The sequence below is a fragment of the Sturnus vulgaris genome, chromosome 22 (genome assembly GCF_052056855.1).
Source record: "Sturnus vulgaris isolate bStuVul1 chromosome 22, bStuVul1.hap1, whole genome shotgun sequence".
NCBI classification, from domain to species: domain Eukaryota; kingdom Metazoa; phylum Chordata; class Aves; order Passeriformes; family Sturnidae; genus Sturnus; species Sturnus vulgaris.
The window spans coordinates 749,555-767,790 of record NC_142264.1 but is presented as its reverse complement, the minus strand read 5'-3'; the positions used below and the strand labels follow the sequence as shown (position 1 = coordinate 767,790).

At 45.3% G+C, this 18,236-nt stretch overlaps 1 protein-coding gene across 4 annotated transcripts in view; it reads right to left on the bottom strand.

Annotated features, from left to right (window-relative positions):
• The window catches only part of MAPKAP1 (MAPK associated protein 1), an 81,015-nt gene that overhangs the window by 7,252 nt on the left and 55,527 nt on the right, over positions 1–18,236 (bottom strand). For 2 of the 4 annotated variants that reach the window (XM_014880021.2, XM_014880020.2), the window contains exons 8-10: positions 13,800–13,907; positions 8,660–8,800; positions 4,003–4,140 (exon numbers count right to left, since the gene is read on the bottom strand). In XM_014880021.2, the coding sequence (XP_014735507.1) occupies positions 4,003–4,140; positions 8,660–8,800; positions 13,800–13,907 (387 nt within the window). The remainder of the gene's footprint in view (positions 1–4,002; positions 4,141–8,659; positions 8,801–13,799; positions 13,908–18,236) is intronic. The other 2 variants (XM_088177595.1, XM_088177596.1) reach the window with 1 other exon arrangement.

The following is an 18,236-nucleotide window of genomic DNA, read 5'->3' as shown; positions in this document are numbered from 1 at the left end:
CTGTGGGAGCAGGGATATCAGGAACCAGCACAGGATATTCTGGGCACCATTTGCAGAGCACACACTGCCTCTGCTCTGGCCCCACTGCAGGCCCTGAGCTCTGCTCTGTTTGAGATCCCAGAGCAGCAGGAACCCAACATTTCCTGGGTATTTTCAGCCCTTCCACAACCCAACAAGGAATTCATTAAACCAGTATTACCCAACGTGCATAACTGGGAGGAACCGGACACTGAATTAAAACATCAAATACCTTTAGCTTTAAATGAAAACTACATAAAGGGGGTTCAGGCATCACTCTGGCTATCACTTGCAGCCAGGGTGAATACTGCTGGAAAAGCTATTTTCGTGCAGATGTGGAATTCAATGGGAAAGACTGACTCGTGTAGCAACATCAATCAAAACGTCGGCTCGGCTGGCAGCTCTCGACAGTAAGGCAGGTTCAAAGGTCACGGGATAAAGAAAAAGCCAAGCTCTGGTTCAGCTCTAATATCTCCTCACTGGAAGTCTTACCGAGGTACCTGCCCCCCTTCTGCACTCGCAGCTTTCATTAATCTTCTTGCCATCTTTTTTAACTAGTCATGCAGAACCGCTCGATAGCGAGACATATAATGGGGAGGCCCTGTGCCTATTACCAGGTTAACACTCTGTTAAGCCCCAGTGCAACAATGGAATCAGAATTTAAAGGAAATCTTCAGCTGCAGGGTGCAAAGCGGGCAATTAAATTACAAACTGGAGTTACCCATGTACTCCATGACCTATGGAACACCTTTGTTTAGACTTACCTTCATACCAAGGGTATTTTGACAAAGCAACTGAGATGTCTCTGCTTTATGAAAACAAAACAAAACAAAAAAAAAGGCAGATAAAGGATCACAGAGAATGTTGCTTCAGTGTTTCAAGTAAATGATCACATAAATCCAATTTCTGCAGCCCGTGTAAAGCACAGATGCCTGGCAGAACCCTGGGCAGGTGCCTGGCCCATCAGGTGTGGTGGCACAGAGGGGCTGCCCTGGGCTCTGCACCCCCTCCCCAGCTCCACGGGCATCCATCACGGCCACTCGGGCCACTGAGCCCTGCACACGGGCAGGGGGCAGTGACACTGAAGTTTCTCCCCTGTCCAAGTAATGTAAGAGACATTACCAGAATCAGATTTCCTTTAAATTACACTATTGCAAAGGGATATAATCGTATTAAACGTATTATGTTGCTTCCTTAAGACTTTATATTATGTACACTTAATTGAGATACAAAGCTCTTTTCAGCTATAAAAATGACAACTACTTTATTAAGGCTTAAATCTTATTTCTCCATGATAGGATGCTTCCTTTCAAGACTCAAAACATTCAGAATCTCTCGTGATAATCAGGCTGAACCTGATTTAAAGAAGATGTTCGTGCCCAGTGTTGTCAGGTTCTAATGGCATTGCAGCAAGCCAGCAGGGCCATTAACTCCCCCCTCAGTCTAAATCCAGGGAGTCTGATTTAATTTACAAATAAAACTTCAAATTCTGACCCAGGGCTACTACAAGGGCAAACAAAAATCACCAGCCATCCCTGCCTACAATCCCCCCACTAACGGCAAATGGGATGCCAGAGCTTTCTGTTCTCATTTTCTGCCCTCACTGAAGGCAGCTCGGAGTTCTGTGAGCTCAGCCTGTCCAGAACAGCTCCAAGCTGTCTGTCAATATTCCCACATCAGCTCTGAAGCTGCTGAGTCCTTTCACACACACACACACACAGGTGCCACTAAAGCTCCTCTGCACCAGTTCAGAGGGAAGTAAAGAACACGAGGACGAGACTCTCCACTGCACCCCGATGCTGCTCCCAGCACTCAACCTCCATTCCCAACTCCCCTTGCCCTTACTGAAAAGCAGGGTCACATTTGGAGGCTGGTCCAAACCCTTCACCTCTTCAGAGTCACGAGAGCCCAGCCCAGCAGAGCAGAGCCCAGCAGAGCAGAGCTCAGCAGAGCAGAGCTCAGCTGGGTTCTGACCCCATGGACGTGCCTGGGAAGGAAAGGCAGCCCCAAACCCAGAGCCCAGCACAACGGGACAAGCACTTCTGAAAGAGGAGATGGAGCATGTTTGTGTTACAAGAGATAAAAACATGAAAACAAAATATATTGCAGAACTCAAAGACCTTATCTGTACTCAGCCTCTCTTTGCAATAATTCATTCAAGAAAGATCCGGGAATAATTTTTGATGTAAACTCTGCTACAAACATACATCACCGTGCTGATAAAAATCACAGACAAAACTTGTGAAATACAGTGAGTTTCATTCCTTTATGCTACTAAAATAACTTTTTTCCATTTAAAATTCAAGAGATACTGATCTGCTGTTCAGTTCCCCAAAATGCATCATTCGGAGATGTCACACTAAAAGTCTTTTCTGCTGGCCTAAAATAATGACTTTTGGAACATCTTTAGTGAGTTGGGAAAAGGTCAGCAGTTTCAGGAGGAAGTATTTTCTCCTTTTGGAACTGTGCTGAACCATTATTTAGTAGAAGAAGTTTAAGATGTTCACACAAAAATGAACAAATAAGCCCCTCAGTGCTGTGATGGTTGCCTTAGCTGCAACCTGGCAGTGTCCTCTCCAAAGCCACTGTGATTCTTCACTCAGTGGTCCCCACATGCAGGCACTGCCCTCCTGCACCTGGGCTCTATTTGGGGGTTGAAATTCCTGGGCTGGCAGGATTTGGGTACAAATTCCCCAGAGCAGCAGCTGCAGGACGGGGTCCGAGGTGTCCAGGGTTTGTTGACAGCACTGGAAACCTCAGGTTTCAGTTTGACTTTTCACATACAACCTTGTTTTGTGGGCACCATTTTATCCCCTCAGATGTTTGCATTTGCAGTGAAATGTGGATACAAAGCAGAGGAGTGCCAGGATTTACCAGCACAAACTGCCCCTCGCACTGTACACAAAATCCTCACGTGTTTCAGACTACCAGGTCACTGGGGAAGCTTCTCCTTGGGATTGTGCCTACCCAAGGACCATGAAATCTTGATGGAGAGACAGAAAAGGAAGACAATGACTAAACCAAGAACATGGAGTAGGAAGGGGTAATGAAGGGGAGAAGGATATAGTTCAATAATTGCTGATAAAATCTGTGGCAGCCATAAATTTACTCTTCCAAGAGAATTCAACAGATCATTACCTCTGTAAATATGTATCACATAATTCTCCCTCTCTGTCACCTTGCAGATAAGTACTTAATACCAGCATCTCACTACCCTGCAGAGGCACAAGTGCAATAAAATCCATCTGAGCTTTTGAACTGCAGTCACTTTTTGATAGTAGACAGTTCCATTTTGGCCCCACTGGGAGCCATTGCCCAACTCTCCCAGGGCCCATCCTGTGCTTTTTAAAACAAATTTTCCAGATAGAGACTCTCATTACTCTACTGAGTACAACAAGCAGAAGTCCTTGCTTTTGAAGTTGCACTCTACGGAGCCAGCTGACCTCTGGGTGATGACTGAGCTGGCATGTCCAGCCTGTCCCCAGACCTGGCTGTCCCCACTGTCCTGGCCTGGTCACCACTACAGAACACAATGCCCAGAGTGGCACCTTCAATCCCAGCCATGGCTGGGGCAAATTCAGACTGAGCTGACACTTACTGAGATCTCCAGTTGCAACAAAGACATTTACAACCAGTCTGGAAGTTTAAAAGTGCCAAAAAATTTCAATTATGTTGAAACATGGGTTTGCTGGCTGTGCTGTGGGGCTGGAGACAGCTGGGCAGAGCCAGTGATCCCTTGGTGTGACAGTGGGCAAGAAGCACTGAGTGATGCCATTAGCTGAGAGCAGCATCAAAGGACACTCGTAAAATGTGTGCCTGTTTATGCTGTGTTCTCTATAACAGAATTGAGTCAGATTAAAAACATCCTGTAATGAATAAAATACACCTATAGAAAGAAAAGGACATGGTAGCAATAATTCTTTGGACATCGAGCACATCCAGGGAGGCAGAGAAGAGAGAACATAAATAAAAAGGACTACTCACTTGGGCTTTTTTCTTCCGCAAGGTCACAGGCACAGAGGAGTTCAGAATCGATTGAAATGGGTTTCTGCTTAATCCAAAACTTAGTGCTGGCCTTCTGATTAGTAACAGGGTCTATCTCTACCTTGTCTCCAGAAATACCTGAGATGAGAAAGAATAGAGAGCCACAAGAGTGATCTGTTTAACCGATTTCATATCAGCCGTTTGACACACTTTATAAATCTTAAATGGGCTGAAGGTATATTGCCCTTCTGGGCTTTCTGAAAGCACGGGAGCTTTTGAAACCAGAAGCAAATGGTTATCAAACTGCATTGATAATCTGCATTTTATTCTCCTGCATAAGCATACCAAAAGAAAGAAATATCCCAGAAAAAATTCTTCTAAACGCATACAGAGCTCTTCTGGAAGCAGCAGCTACACGAGCTGCAAGATTTATAGGAGATAGTGCTGGTTTTGCAGTCACCAGTGCTGTGTGTAACAGACACTATCACCCCTGCCCCATGTACAGCAGACATGGAATCACAGAGGTTCTGAATGTGCTGAGCTGGAAGGGACCCACCAGGATCCTGGAGCCCAGCCCCTGCCCTGCACAGGACACCCCAACAATTCCCCCTGTGCCTCTGGAACCCAGGCAGGGTGGATGCTGTGAGCACTTTCCAGGGAAGCCTGTCCCAGAGCCCAGCCCTGCTCTGGTGAAAATCCTGTTCCTGATATCCAACCTAAATGTCCCCTGACTCAGCTCGAGGCTTTTCCCTGAGTCCTGTCCCTGGTCACGAGAGCAGGGACTGGCACCTGCTCCTCTGCCTCCCCTTGTGAGGATGCTGAAGCCCACAGTGTGACCTCAGTCTCCTCTGCCCCAAATAAAGTCTGTTCACCTGTTCCTCAGGAGCCTCCCCCCAGACCCTTCCCCACCCTCGTGGCCTCCTTTGGATGCTCTCTAATGGCTTTTTTTTACATCGTGGTGCCCAAAAGTGCACACAGTACTCAAGGAGAGGCCACACCAGTGCAGAGGGCAAGGAGGATCCTGCTGGAAGCAGTTCAGGAACTGAAACTTCCCAGGCAGCTTTTTACACCTAGGTGTGCAAAGCCTTAAAAACAAAGATGTGTCTTCAGTCATCAGTTACAGGGTGAACCTCATGGGACATCGACAAAAGGGAGCAATATAGAAAAAAAATATTTAAATATCATTTAACTCTTGCATCTCTGGCAAAAAAGCAGAAACCTCTCTTTCCTGTGGGTTCTGGCAAGGCAGGAGCCTGTGGGGGTCTGGCTGCAGCCCCTGCCCTGGGGCCAGCCTTGCCCACCCTGTGGGTTATGGGAACACCCCACGAACCCAACAATGCACTCTGGCATTAAACACACCTCACATCAGAGAGACCACATTGCAATTAAGCATTGTATCAAGAGTCCAATTAACACCCAGGCTTCTGGAACTCACTAATTTGAGTAGGCTGAGGCTGCATCCAGAGCCCATTTTGGTTTGTGATTTAATTTTGGACAGATTATGTAAAATCGGTGCTGGTATTTCACTGCAATGGTTCACTATTCCAAATGGTATTTGCTGTAGTTTAAGGAAAATATGGAAGTTGATGATACAAAGTCTCATTTTCTCACTAAAAAAAAGTCAGGGGAAGTTCTAAAAATAAAGGTGCAAATTCTTCATGTGTGCAGGCTGCTCCCCATTCCTTCCTCTAAGAGAATCACCCCTATAAATATCCTCCAAAAAATTTCACTGTTTGGTCCTGCAACTTCAGAATTCACAGTCAGTCAATACTGTTAATGCACCTTGTTAATTTGATAGGATTTGTCAGGTAACTCCACTGGAAAATTATATAAAACTGTTCCAGATGAACAGATGATAGTGACATGAATTAAAGTGATAGAACAATAGTGGAATATAAACCAGAAATGACACCCAAAGTGGCTGTTGATTTATTGCCATCCTGAGTTTGGTTCTGGGCTTCCATGTATATTAGTGCTACAAATCTGGGTCCATTTAGCAGCGAGATGCTCATACATACATCACCAGCTCCTGCTCCAAGCCAAGGTCACTCCCCATTGCATCAATCTTCTCAGCAGAGGCTACTTCACCATTTTGTAACCATCTCAGATGGAACAGACTTCCTCCTCTTTCATCTTTTTTTTATCATGTAAAATACACTTTAACTTCTATTATTTTTATCTGCAAATTGTTGCTGTATACTTCATCCATTATTTCTGTATCTCGACATCGCTGGCTCAAGCTCACCCACATCCAGAGAGCACATTGACAAAGAATGTTGTCTTTTTTGTGTTATTGTTCTCACAATCTGGATGTGTTAAAACCTAAAATCAAAACAGTATTGTGTCTGTGGCTTCTGCAGTCTCTGTCTCACAGCACGAATCACTCACACTCAAAACCCAACTAAAAACGCTCCTTTTACTATTTTTTTTAATTCATTCATGTTGTCAAAAGGAATGCCATCAATGTATGGGTCCAGTGGCAGTGTTCTGTTCTTGCTCCCTTTGCTGGGGTCTGCAATTTCCCCCTCCCCTTTCTGAAATACTTGCCAGCAGTTGTTTTCCCTGACAATATGCTCCTGTTAGCTCTGCTAATGTAATACACAAGTAAATGTGTCTTATTCCTCCATGACATGATAGAGCCTTTGTAAAACTGCTGAGAGTGCTGCTGTGTGTGCATTATCCTGTGATATGGGCTGAAACACAAACCCCAGACCTTAAACTGCCACCTGAAATGCAGCAACCCCATCACTCAGGTGGCTGGGCACTCCTCCCATGGCCATCCACATATCACCTTTTACTACACAGCCATGCACAATGTACAGAAAATCAAATCTACTCCCATTTTTTTTTCATAAACCTTGTCTCAAATTCAATGACCTGGCCTCAAAACAGCTAAAACATTTCAAGAAGTGCAGCCCACTCCTGCACAGCCACTGACACCACGGGTCTGGCAGCAAGGAGCAAAGGAATGACAGAGAATTCCTGGGGTCCCTGCTCTGCTACGGCTGCTACACAGAACTGATGGCACAAAAAGGCTGCAAAGGAAAGTCTTTGCAAGTGGCCATCATCAAACTGCTGGAGAACAGCTCCCAGAGCAGGACTGAGGACAAAAATCAGCCTCTGCTTTTAGCATTTCAGGGAGGAAGAAGCAGTCTGTCACTCACAGGTAACATGTAACACTCACAGCCCAAACCCCAACAGCCCCTCAGTCCTTGTTTTACCAATCTTGCTCTTTTAGTACCTTTAAAAAATTCAGGAGAAACCCCAGCAACTTACTCAGACTTTATCAAAAGATTTAGATTTTTTTACATTTGCCCAAGGTTTGAACACCCTGCTGGGGTTTTCTTTGATTTTTAAGGACAATTAGATTACAAAACCCCTTTGTCTATGCACTGCCATCAAAATCACACAAGTTCACAGATTGTTATAAAAGGGAAATTTTATGGTCCTTACAGCACTGGGCAGGGTCAGCTCCTCCACTGCTGCACAAGTTAAGCCATTTGTTTCATTTAACAGCTCTTCTCCCTTAACCATTTATCTTTAGTGATCTGTCATGACCTTTTCAAGCTCTCATTTCTGACACTTCCCAGATACAGTGAGTCAAACTTCACTGGAAGCAAACTATCACACCCCAGAGTTTGCTGAACACAGTGAACATGCCCAGCACTGCCCTGCTCCAGCACCAGCAGATAAATCCTGCCTTAACTAGACAGCTCCAAATAAACCTAAAAAACCCTCTTCTGTGAGAATTTTACAGACAAGTACACTCACATGTGCTTCAGCATGGAAGAATGGAGAGACTGTAGTGACAATAACACAGGAGTTGGTTCAGTTTTAGAATTCGGAATTCTACAGAATAAATGTGTTTTGTAAACATTATGGCACTTAATATCTTACTGCTGAATCATTTCTTTATGGAAGTATTTTCAGGAATGTCACAGGTCACCTACCAATGCATCATTAATCAAATTTTCACAATTTAAACACAAAGATAAAAAGCCATTCAATCATTTTAAAACAGTAATGGGGCTTTTATAATTCAGGATTCTGTCAGCCTTTGGCCTTCGGGTTTTCAAAAGCATTCAGTGAGCCAATAAGGACAATATAAAACCTTTAGAGAATGCTCGTTTATTTTGTTCCACCTCAAATTTCCACTAGGTCGTTAAAAATCTTTCAGTCTCAGAAAAGGAAAAACCCAATAACTCCCAATTTTGCAAAGCCTCATTTAAAAATAACAAAACAGTTGGCAAGAAGCTTTCCATTAGGAAGCCTAGACTGAAAAAAAAAGAGACGAGGTCATTAAATAATGGCCTTCGTTCAGAGGCAACATGTGCAACTGATTGGGGATAATAAAAATACTGAAGTATTTTCAACTGAAAGCAATATTTTTAACTGCTGAAATGCCAGCAACACTTTCAAATGCTCCAGGAGAAAATGGCCCAAGGTGATAATGATTGTTTCAGAGTGGGCTGAGATGGGCAGGCAGCAGCTGGAGCCAGCCCAGGGCTGAGCTGCTGTGGCAGGCACAGATTTACCTAAAACTGCCCAGATTTCCCCAAACCTGCCCAGATTTCCCCCAAACCTGCCCAGATTTCCCCAACCCTGCCCAGATTTACCCCAACCCTGCCCAGATTTCCCCAACCCTGCCCAGATTTACCTAACTGCACGTCCGTGGTGAAGCGCAGCCGGTGGATCATGCTGACTTTGAAGGATTTGTAGTGGTGGCTGCTGAGCATGTCCTGCACCGTGGCAATATCGATCTGGGGATCCTCCTCTGACACCTCTTCTCCTCTCGAACCTGCAAGACAAGGCCAGGGTGCTGAAGGGGAGGGTTGGCCCGTGGTGGCACCACGGGGAGCTCTGGGTGCTCAGTGTCTGGCAGGAGGAAATGCTGCCTCCACCCCAGGCCATGGTGACAGACATGGGTGGCTGCAGGAAGAGCAGCACACCATGCCAGGGGCCAGTTCCACGTGGCACAGGTAGCCCTGTGTGGGACACATATTGGGAAAGTAAGAAAATCACAGCCTGGAAAATATTCCAGGCTGGAGCTTCTCAGCTCTGTTCCCAGCCGATGAGCTGCTCCAGCTCAAGGCCAGGGAGAATTTCTCCCAGGGTGATCATTTGGTCACAATAAAAAGGAATTAATAACAAGATAGAAGCCCTGTTGTGGTGTGTGCCCAGGCCCTGGCAATGGGGTGTCTTCTCTCTGAACCCATCACCTTTTCTCTGTTCTGGGAGTTGCAGTCATGCTATAAAACCAAGTGTGTTTGTGAATAAACTTGGCTCTTTATTCCTGTCATGAGAGACGACCATGTAGCTGTGCATCTTATTTCTGCCACACTTAAAGGGTTAAAACCCCTTCCCAGGGCTACATTTGGAGATTCTACTGAGGAACATTTGGAGGCCTCCACAGAGCAACAGCCCTGGACCACCAGGGGATGGGCAGGGGGACCCTGCTGGCCACCCACCACCTGTCACCCAGCCAGAGCTGCCCAAAGTCCACCCAGGGTGGCCCAGGGGTGTCTGTCCCCAGGGGTGTCTGTCCCTAGAGGGGTCTGTCCCCAGAGGTGCCAGCACCAGCACAGATCTCCCATGTGCCAGCAGCACCTCGGGCACGCTGATGTGAAGCTGCACTTTATTTACTGATTAGTATTCTCATTACCACTGCAGGTACTGCCTTTATAAAAGGCAACAACTCATTAAGCCAAAATGCCAATTACTGAAAAAATATAACACACTTTAAAGATTTTTTACATTTTATGACGTTGGATTAACACCAATTTCAACATTACTATAATGTGATATATAATTGCACTGAGTAATTTCCATGCCAGCTGCTAATAAAGCACCTCAGCTCGAAATGATCATTCAGATGCTGGTAGATAAAGTGGCATAAATATGTTTGAAAACTGATTTAGCTTCTTACAGGAGATCCTGAGGAATGACACGTTTTGTTTAATATCCTGGCTAATGTAGTCCTAAAAGCTGAACCAACTGCCAGTTCAGAGAACTAAATTTGCTGCAGGAGATTAATGAAAACTGTATTTTGCTGAAATTTTAATAATGGGAAGATGAGATGATGGAGTTTTAGTACAGATCTTAAAGCTCCAGCAAAGCAGGTACCAACTTGTCACATTTCTCAGTGTTAATTTTGCTTGAGACTTGTACTGTTGGAGTGGCCTCAACACTACACCACTGTGAGCATCTGCTGTTAAATGAGTCCAAAAGCACGTGGAGAGCACAAAGCAGGAGATTGCCAGGTCCCAGAATTTCAGCACAGCTTTGCCAGTGCTGCCCTTCTCACACAGCATGGACCCTCCTTTGGGGAACGGGGACACCAAAGGGTTAAGCTACAAACTGGGCTGTGCCATTCGACTTGAAAGGATTCCAAAAATCAAATTAAACAGTCTCCATGTGAATTTATGCAGAGCCATCTTAACACTGCAGCCACTCCATGCTCCAGAATGACAAGATAAATTGTAATGGCTCCTTCCGAGACATTACAATGCATTTTGTCACAGACCCCTGTGTTAATGTCTCTATACTATGGATTATCATAATGTATCATGTCAAACCCTCATGCTGCACTACTCCAAAGATACACTGAGATATGTCAAACTTTTTTGGTGCACTCAAAAGCATCTGGAGAGGCTGTGGTGTGGCAGTGGCTGGCAGTGAAGCAGGAGGATGGCAGTGGCACTGCTGCCCTGCTCCAGGCTGGGCACCGGGGGGCACCCCACAACCCTGTCCCCACACTGTGGGGTCACAGTGGGCACCCTGTGCTGGGACAGGAGCTGTGACACGGCACAACTGAGCCCTGGGCTGCCACACAGCCCCCAGGACACACCTGGGTCCCTGTGACACAGGCTGAGGTCACTGGGGACAATCTCATCACTGAAAATCCCCATTTCCAAATGGCACCAACTGCAATGGAACAACTGCACCAGATCCACGAGCTGGAAGCAAGGCAGAAGCCAAACCAGAAACCTCCTCCTATGGGGACTCAGCTAAACCAGGAGCCTCCTCTGACAGGGACCAGCCCCAGAGCACAGATAAAAATGACACATTAGGAACACCACAAGACTGGAATGTCATTGCAGCCTATTCCAGAGCAACTGAACCTGCATTTCCTCGATAAAACAACAAAACACAAAGTTAACTGCACTGCAAAAATGTCCCTTATTACTTTAATGTACTAGAATATTGCTTAATGAAAGTTCTTAATTGCAATACAATTAATTACATACACAGAGTCCCCAATTACATTTTCCAATAAGACATTGGCTTTGCTATAGGTCTAAAGGCACTAAACCAATTTTAATATATTAAGACCAATTTCCTTTGAATACTAATTACTATCTAATGATAAAATGAGAAAGAGGAACTTTCCAGAAGTAAGATGGCAAGAATAAAACTAAATTAGCCATGAACGGCTTCCTACCACACATAAAGGCATTTCACATTACAAAGTGCAGCTTTCAGTTTAAAGATAAATCTTTGTGCAAGTTAAAAGTTCTGCACACTGGAAGCAGTTTATTAGCTTGAATGCTATTAGTAAATGCTGGATGGAAAGGGGATTTCTCCATACATATTTCTTAATAATGGAAAGTTTTTGTTTCATTTAATATCCTGAAATATAAACTTTCTCTCTGCCCAAAGGAATGTGGCTGCTCTTCTCCCAGCAGATGCTTGGCATCATCCTATATATATTTATAAATGACTATGAGACTATGAAGAGCACATTTACAAGTAATAGCTGTTACAACAGAGTTTTTTCTGACTGGCATATCAAAGCTAAAAGTATTTCAAATCAAGACAGAATGCACAAAGTGAATATTTCAGTTTGCTGATAGGATTGTCAAGCCATTATTTTATTAATAGTGCAAAACTGTCAATATTTCTATTTTAATGTCATGCCAAAAGATAGCTCCTAAGCACCCCAAAATGCATTTTCTGACAGTGCAGGGGGGAGCCAGGCTCTGCACAAGGCAGGGATGGGGGCTGATGTCCCAAGCTGCAGTGTCCCTGAGCCCAGCCCTGGGTGGGGACAGCCCAGGGCACCCTGCCATGGCAGTGCCCATCCCAGCAGGGCTCCAGGTCGTGCTCTCAGATGGGCACCAGCCATGGCTAAGTGAGGGCAGGAATGTTCCCCAGGTGAGGGAATTTGGACCTGGCAGCCTCAGGGATCCACCTCACACCTCTGCAGTGCAGGAGCAGGGCTCAGCTTGGTGTGCCTGGCCTGGCAGGGAAGGGGAGCAGTGCAGCACAAGGACCTCAGCAGAAGGAAAAGAGTGACATTTATTTTGAGCCCAGGCTCCCGAGGCTCTCCTGGAGCAGAGCAGACTGCCTGTCCCCTGCTACACCACTCACAAACTTCCAACAGCTTAACTCTTTAAGTAATGGTGCAACCTGAACCCAGTCACTCATGGGAGCAAAGACCTGCAGGAGACACAGGCCACAGCCTGGATTCCTCCACAGATGATGGAAGTACATTAAAAATGCAGCATCTACAGTATTCTTTTAATTACAGAGCCTGGGTTTTAAAAAAATGTTATTTTAAATCACAAGCAAAACCCAGGGAAGCATGACTAGTGTGCATCATTTCATAGATTAAAAATCGATACAAAAATAATAGGTGGGATGCAGACGTCGGGGAATTCTGGCTTGTGGAAGAGCACAACTCGATTAGTGAGGTCAGAATTGCTCCATTTCCTCAGCACAGCCCCCCTGCTCCCTCTTGCCAAGGTCTCTCCTACAGTTTCTCAGAACCATTTTATGAAGAAATGAACCTGGAGCCCCGGGAATATTTTGGGATCGAGTCTCCCCTTCTGGAGAGCAGCAGCCAAAGCTGGGAGTGTTGATCCCAGCAGGATTAATCCCAGCAGCACTGGGAGCACAGGGGCTGCTGCTCACTGCTGCAACCAGGGCTGCTCTGGGGATGCTCTGCTGCCATTCTGGGACAGGATAAAATTGTGGTGGCCAAAAAAACACCAATTGAAAGGTTTAACCTTTGCACAGAAAGAACAAACTCTTCTACTACTTGAAACAGGCTCTTACTATGGCTCTGTGCAGCGTTCTTGGCTGAGGGCAGGACTGTGACTGGTTTTACTCATTAGTACAATCAACATTTTCACATATAACATTTTTATTCTCACCAAACCTGAGAGTGTGGCTGCTGTAAAGAATGAAGAATGGACAAAAATGCCATGGGGAACAAACACAAATTAATGTTAAATGTCTTTTTTTCATATTGTTTCATGTAAAGAAATAAATCAGGAAATAAATATTAAGATCATTAAAACAGTAATAGAATAAAAATATTTGAGCAGAGCTGGAGAGAAGATTATTTGTCTGGCACTTCAAAAATCATCAAACTGCTCTAGTTATTTCTGCATGGCTAATTTCTTTAAATTGTATTAGAAACCCCCAGTGCCTCTGACAGCCACAGTGACACGGCACAACACCCTGCAGACCAAGCCCTCGACTCACTGAGCAACGTCTGCACCACAGACAGGTTCATATTTCGTGTTTTTCAGGGTTGGTCATAACTTTACAGAGCAGAGTTTAAGAGCAAAAGATTAATCATGAAGTGATAAACAGGATGCAGACTATTTACTAAAGGTATGAAATCCATCATTTCCCTCTGGAATATTGTTTTGGCACCATGGAGAAGTGCCTCGGGACAGAGAGTCTCGTCAAAATGTACTTGCCCAGACAGTACAGCTTGTGTTCCAAAATACATAACTTATGTGAGTTTAAGCAGTTTACAAGAGCAAAAGTGAAAAGGGGAAACATACTGTTCTCCCGGACAAGGCAGAATTCCAAAGTGCTCTGGCTCTCCAAGGTACAGTCTAAATCTACTGGGACATTAGGTTCACTCTGCTTCTCCAGCCGATACTGAGGACCTGAAACATAAAGTAACTTGTAAAATCATCTGTTTTCTAACAAAGTGATGGCTTAGCACGTTCAACTAACACGAGGTTCTCGCAGCCCGGGAGCAGGTGGGTGTTGATGTCTCGGAGCCCTTTGCCAAAGGAAGGAGCTGGAGGATGGTGTGGGAGGAAACAAAACATTCCCATTGTCCTGAGCTGTCCCAGGCATGACCTGACAAACCCCTGCCCACGCTGTTCCTCCAGCAGGTGAGGCTGCAGGGTCCCCTGGCCAGGTGTGCTGCAGGGCGGGAGCACAGCCTGGCACAGGAAACACCCGCTCACACCTGGCTGTACAACCAGGGGCATTTTCTGGGCATCTTTTTCCTCCGTGAAGAACCCCCTGTGTTTGCTCCCTGCTGCCCACCCCTCCTGCCTGCACAGAGCACTGGGAAATACCTGGGAGGGAAATCAGCCCTTCCTTAGGAACTGCATCACACAGAGGGACAGATGCTGCTGCTCTGAATGAATTATTTTCACATTTTAACAGTAGATCTTGAAGGTTTGGGTGCCAACTTCTTTCTTCCCAACCAAATCCCCAAAGTAAGGACAATACCACTTAAAAAGCTATCTTACAACTACAGGAAACGTGTCAAAAATTGTTTTTACAAAAAGTAGGCTATTAAAAAAAATATATTTTAGTTGAATGGATCCTTAAACCACATGCCTTAACTGGAACAAAACCAGGACATTCTGATCCAATTCCAGGTGAAGCCCCATGAGGCAGCTCCAGCCCTGCTGTCCTGACAGTGGTTGGGAGAGGCCCTGGTGGGGTGAGGAGACCCAAATGCACCAAGTTCCAGCTGGGAGCCTGAAGAAGAAAAGCCCCTTCCAAGGCAGGAGCTCCTGTCCTCGCTGCACTCCTGCTCACACCTGAGAGCTGAGGTGCACACCAAGGTCTCAGCTGTGTATTTTCCATATAATCCAGTAAAACAACCTGAACAGATACCTGAAAAATCGAAAGTGATTCAAAGCCCCTTTAACCAGGTCTCAAAGTAACAAAAATCCTAGAACTGAAACAACAAAATCTATTCCCTCTTCACCAGTACTTAAAAGATTTCTGACTGTTTGCTGACTTTGAATTACGAGCATATATGATGAAATATTTAAAATATATAAAAAAATTAAGTCTTTCAGCCTCAGATGGCATGCCTAAGGAATGGAATTTGTTAGCCAATTAATTTTAAATTTACTACAGCAGAATTTCAATTACAGCCTCTCATTCCATGCCACGTGAGGCACTCGCAGCTCGGCCCGGGCACGTTCCCTCCCCGATGGACACTCCTCATTCCCAGAGCCACTCAGAGCTTTTTAGGGGGCACAGGAGGAGCCCCAGCAGCTCCCAGCCTGCCCAGCACAGGCAGTGACGGCACGAGGAGCTGCCAAAGCCTCTGCAGTGCACACAAAGACCCAGCACCACCACTGCTCCTCTCCCGGCTACTGGAAATGTGATTAACAATTTAAATTTAAAATAAATTAGATAAACAGGGGCCTGCTTGTTAGGCAGAAGCAAAATATACTGAATTGAAACAAATCTCGAAGCAGTAAATCAATCTGGATTTAAAACCTGCTGTAGGTTTAAGAACAGGACCAGCGACAGCAAAACCAAAGGCTTTGTCTGCTCATCCCAAGCAGCCTCCAGAGATTCCCAGGCTGCATCCAAGGGAGCTGCTGGCTCCACATCTGGGCTGCTGGTACCCAGCCCCAAAGCCCTGCTCAGCGGGGGCAAACCCTGACACGATGGAAGGGTTAAATGCAGGCAGGGCTCGCCCTCCCTCGGTGTGGATCCACCCCACAGAACATCACCCACACCAGGAACAGCCCCCAGGCTGCTGACCCCTGATCGGGGATCACCCCCTCAGCACACCCTGCAGTGCCACAGCATCATTTTATCTGGAGCAGCTTGAGAACTCCATGGTCAGGTAAATTGTTTTACCCAGTTTGTGTCAAGCCCGCATCAACTCTGCAAATCAAGCAGGGAAATAGAGCTCCAGAGCAGGAACCACGTCAACCTGCCTTATGGATAACTCCTTAAAGGCAGAAAATACTGAGAATTAAAGAAAAGAGTAAATACTGAGAAATTAATAAAAAAGTGCAAATGGATTTTCAGAGAGTATCTGCTCTTCAATTATGCTTTAAATATCTGTCCACATTTACATGACCTCTGCTTCCCAGCAGATGAAGAACGTTAGGCTGAGTCTGTGGAGGAGTTTTACTATCAGGCTTCTCTCACAAGTTCAAATGATGTCACTGTAGTAGGAATATTGGGTAATTTAATGGTCTCCTAATGGAACCCTGCTCTCTGCATTTCAACAAATTTTCAAGTGGCAATACCAAAGATGGATTTTATGGATTTCTGTAATCTCATGCAAATGCTCAATGCAGTAGTAAAATAAACCTGTAAAATCCTGGCACAGATTGTCCTGGCCAGTGTCCCAAGCCAAGCTTTCCTGCTGCTGGCAGCTCCCAGGGCTCCACACCCCTCCTGTGGCTGATCCTCCACCACACACATCCCTGCCAAGTAAATCCCTGTTCAACCACCCTCACCGTGGATTCTGCCCACAGACACCCACTTGGCCATTTCAAGACACCCCTTTAGAGACGGGAATGCTCATCGGGAGTTAAAAACAAGGAAACATACCCCAAGAATGCCACAGCTTCCCTATGAGCACACGAAGAATCCCACCCCATAATCAAATTAAGGGACCCCTTGCAGAAGGGAATGGCCACCCGCATACCAACAAAACAATTCTGTTGCCATTTAAGCTGCAAAGCTTTCAGAAAGGGCTTTTGAAAGCACGACCCATCAGTTCTAATTTTTAAAACTTATCCTTTCAGTCAAGACTAGAAAAAGGCCCATTCCAACTTTTATCTCCACTACAAAGTGCTGTTATCTTGGGCTGTTGTCAGGAGCTCTCTCTCTCTTTCTGCTGACAAGCAGAGACTAGAGAGATAAGATTGGGAACGAATCTCACTTCTCTGAGTAAATAAATAATCAATACTCATCTAAATGTAAATGAGAAAGTATCCCCCTCTGATAACAGGGCTCTTATCAAACAGCCAATTTTCTGCAGACATTTGGCCTCAACCAAATCACCATCATTCAGCCCCAGCCTAATGGCTAAAAATCGTAACTAAATTGAACCGATCACCAGAGATCAACTAAGTTCAGCCATGGCTACTACGGGTTCAAATGTTTGGAATGCAATTTTTCCCCCATTAACTTTCAATAGCAATGAAGAATGCCACGGTCAGGGGTGAATCTGCACAATAAACAATACTAACACTGCAACAGGGAACCGGGCTTTAAACAAAACCCCAACCAAACCCCTCTCCATCTCCAAACTGGTTACTGGGGTGAAATAAGGATTACAGAAAGAATATTTAATGTTTGTGGAGTTGTCAAACCTAAACAAAAAATACCAGTGTCAACAAAAAAACCTCCAAATTGTTGAAAACTGAGGCTATATTTTATAGCATCGGTCTCTGCAACAAAACACACCCCTATGCCTGAATATCCCTCTCTTCACCTTCAAGAGCTCCCATCATTCTCACCAACACCCCAGTTCCACCTGTGCTACATCAGCTGTTTCTGTTCCCTTTACAGTCTGTGCATTTGTCCAAACACTTCTGAATTTCCCATTTCCATGACATTTACCTCCTGAATTTATTACACTGCGTGAGAAAAAGTATTCCTTTTGTTCCAAAGAGCCATTTCCACCCCAGTGTTTGGGGTGAGCAGCTCCTGTCTCTGAACTACCAGGCTAAAACCTTCCCAATTCCCCGTCCCCACCACCTGCACTGCACAGACACCTCTGTACCCAATTGTGCCTTTTCCACACCCCAAAAGCCCTTCCCTCCTCAGCATCTGCTCCTCGTTTCCCGTGCCTGATCCATTTCCACACTCATCCCTTTCTACATCTCTTCACTCCTCTTTTCTGAGACAAAACCCAGCAATTAAGCCATGGGTACACGGACTCAGTTCCTGATGTTCCATTTGTCTTTCTGCCTGCTCCTGCATGGAGCCGAAGTGTTCAGAGAAGTGCCCGTGATGATGCTGGATACTTTTCCTGACTGACGGAAGGTAATTAGAGCCCATCATTGTACACATATAGTTACAGTTGCTTTTCACCATGTATATTATTTTGTGCTCATTGACACTGAATTCCCGCTCTCGTTTTATTGTCCTGTCACTCAGCACTGTGGATACCTCTGCAGTGCTTCGCAGACAGCTTTTATTTGCACTATTCTTACCTCTTTTGTATCAACAGCACATTTTGTCACATCAGCATTCACATCCTTTCC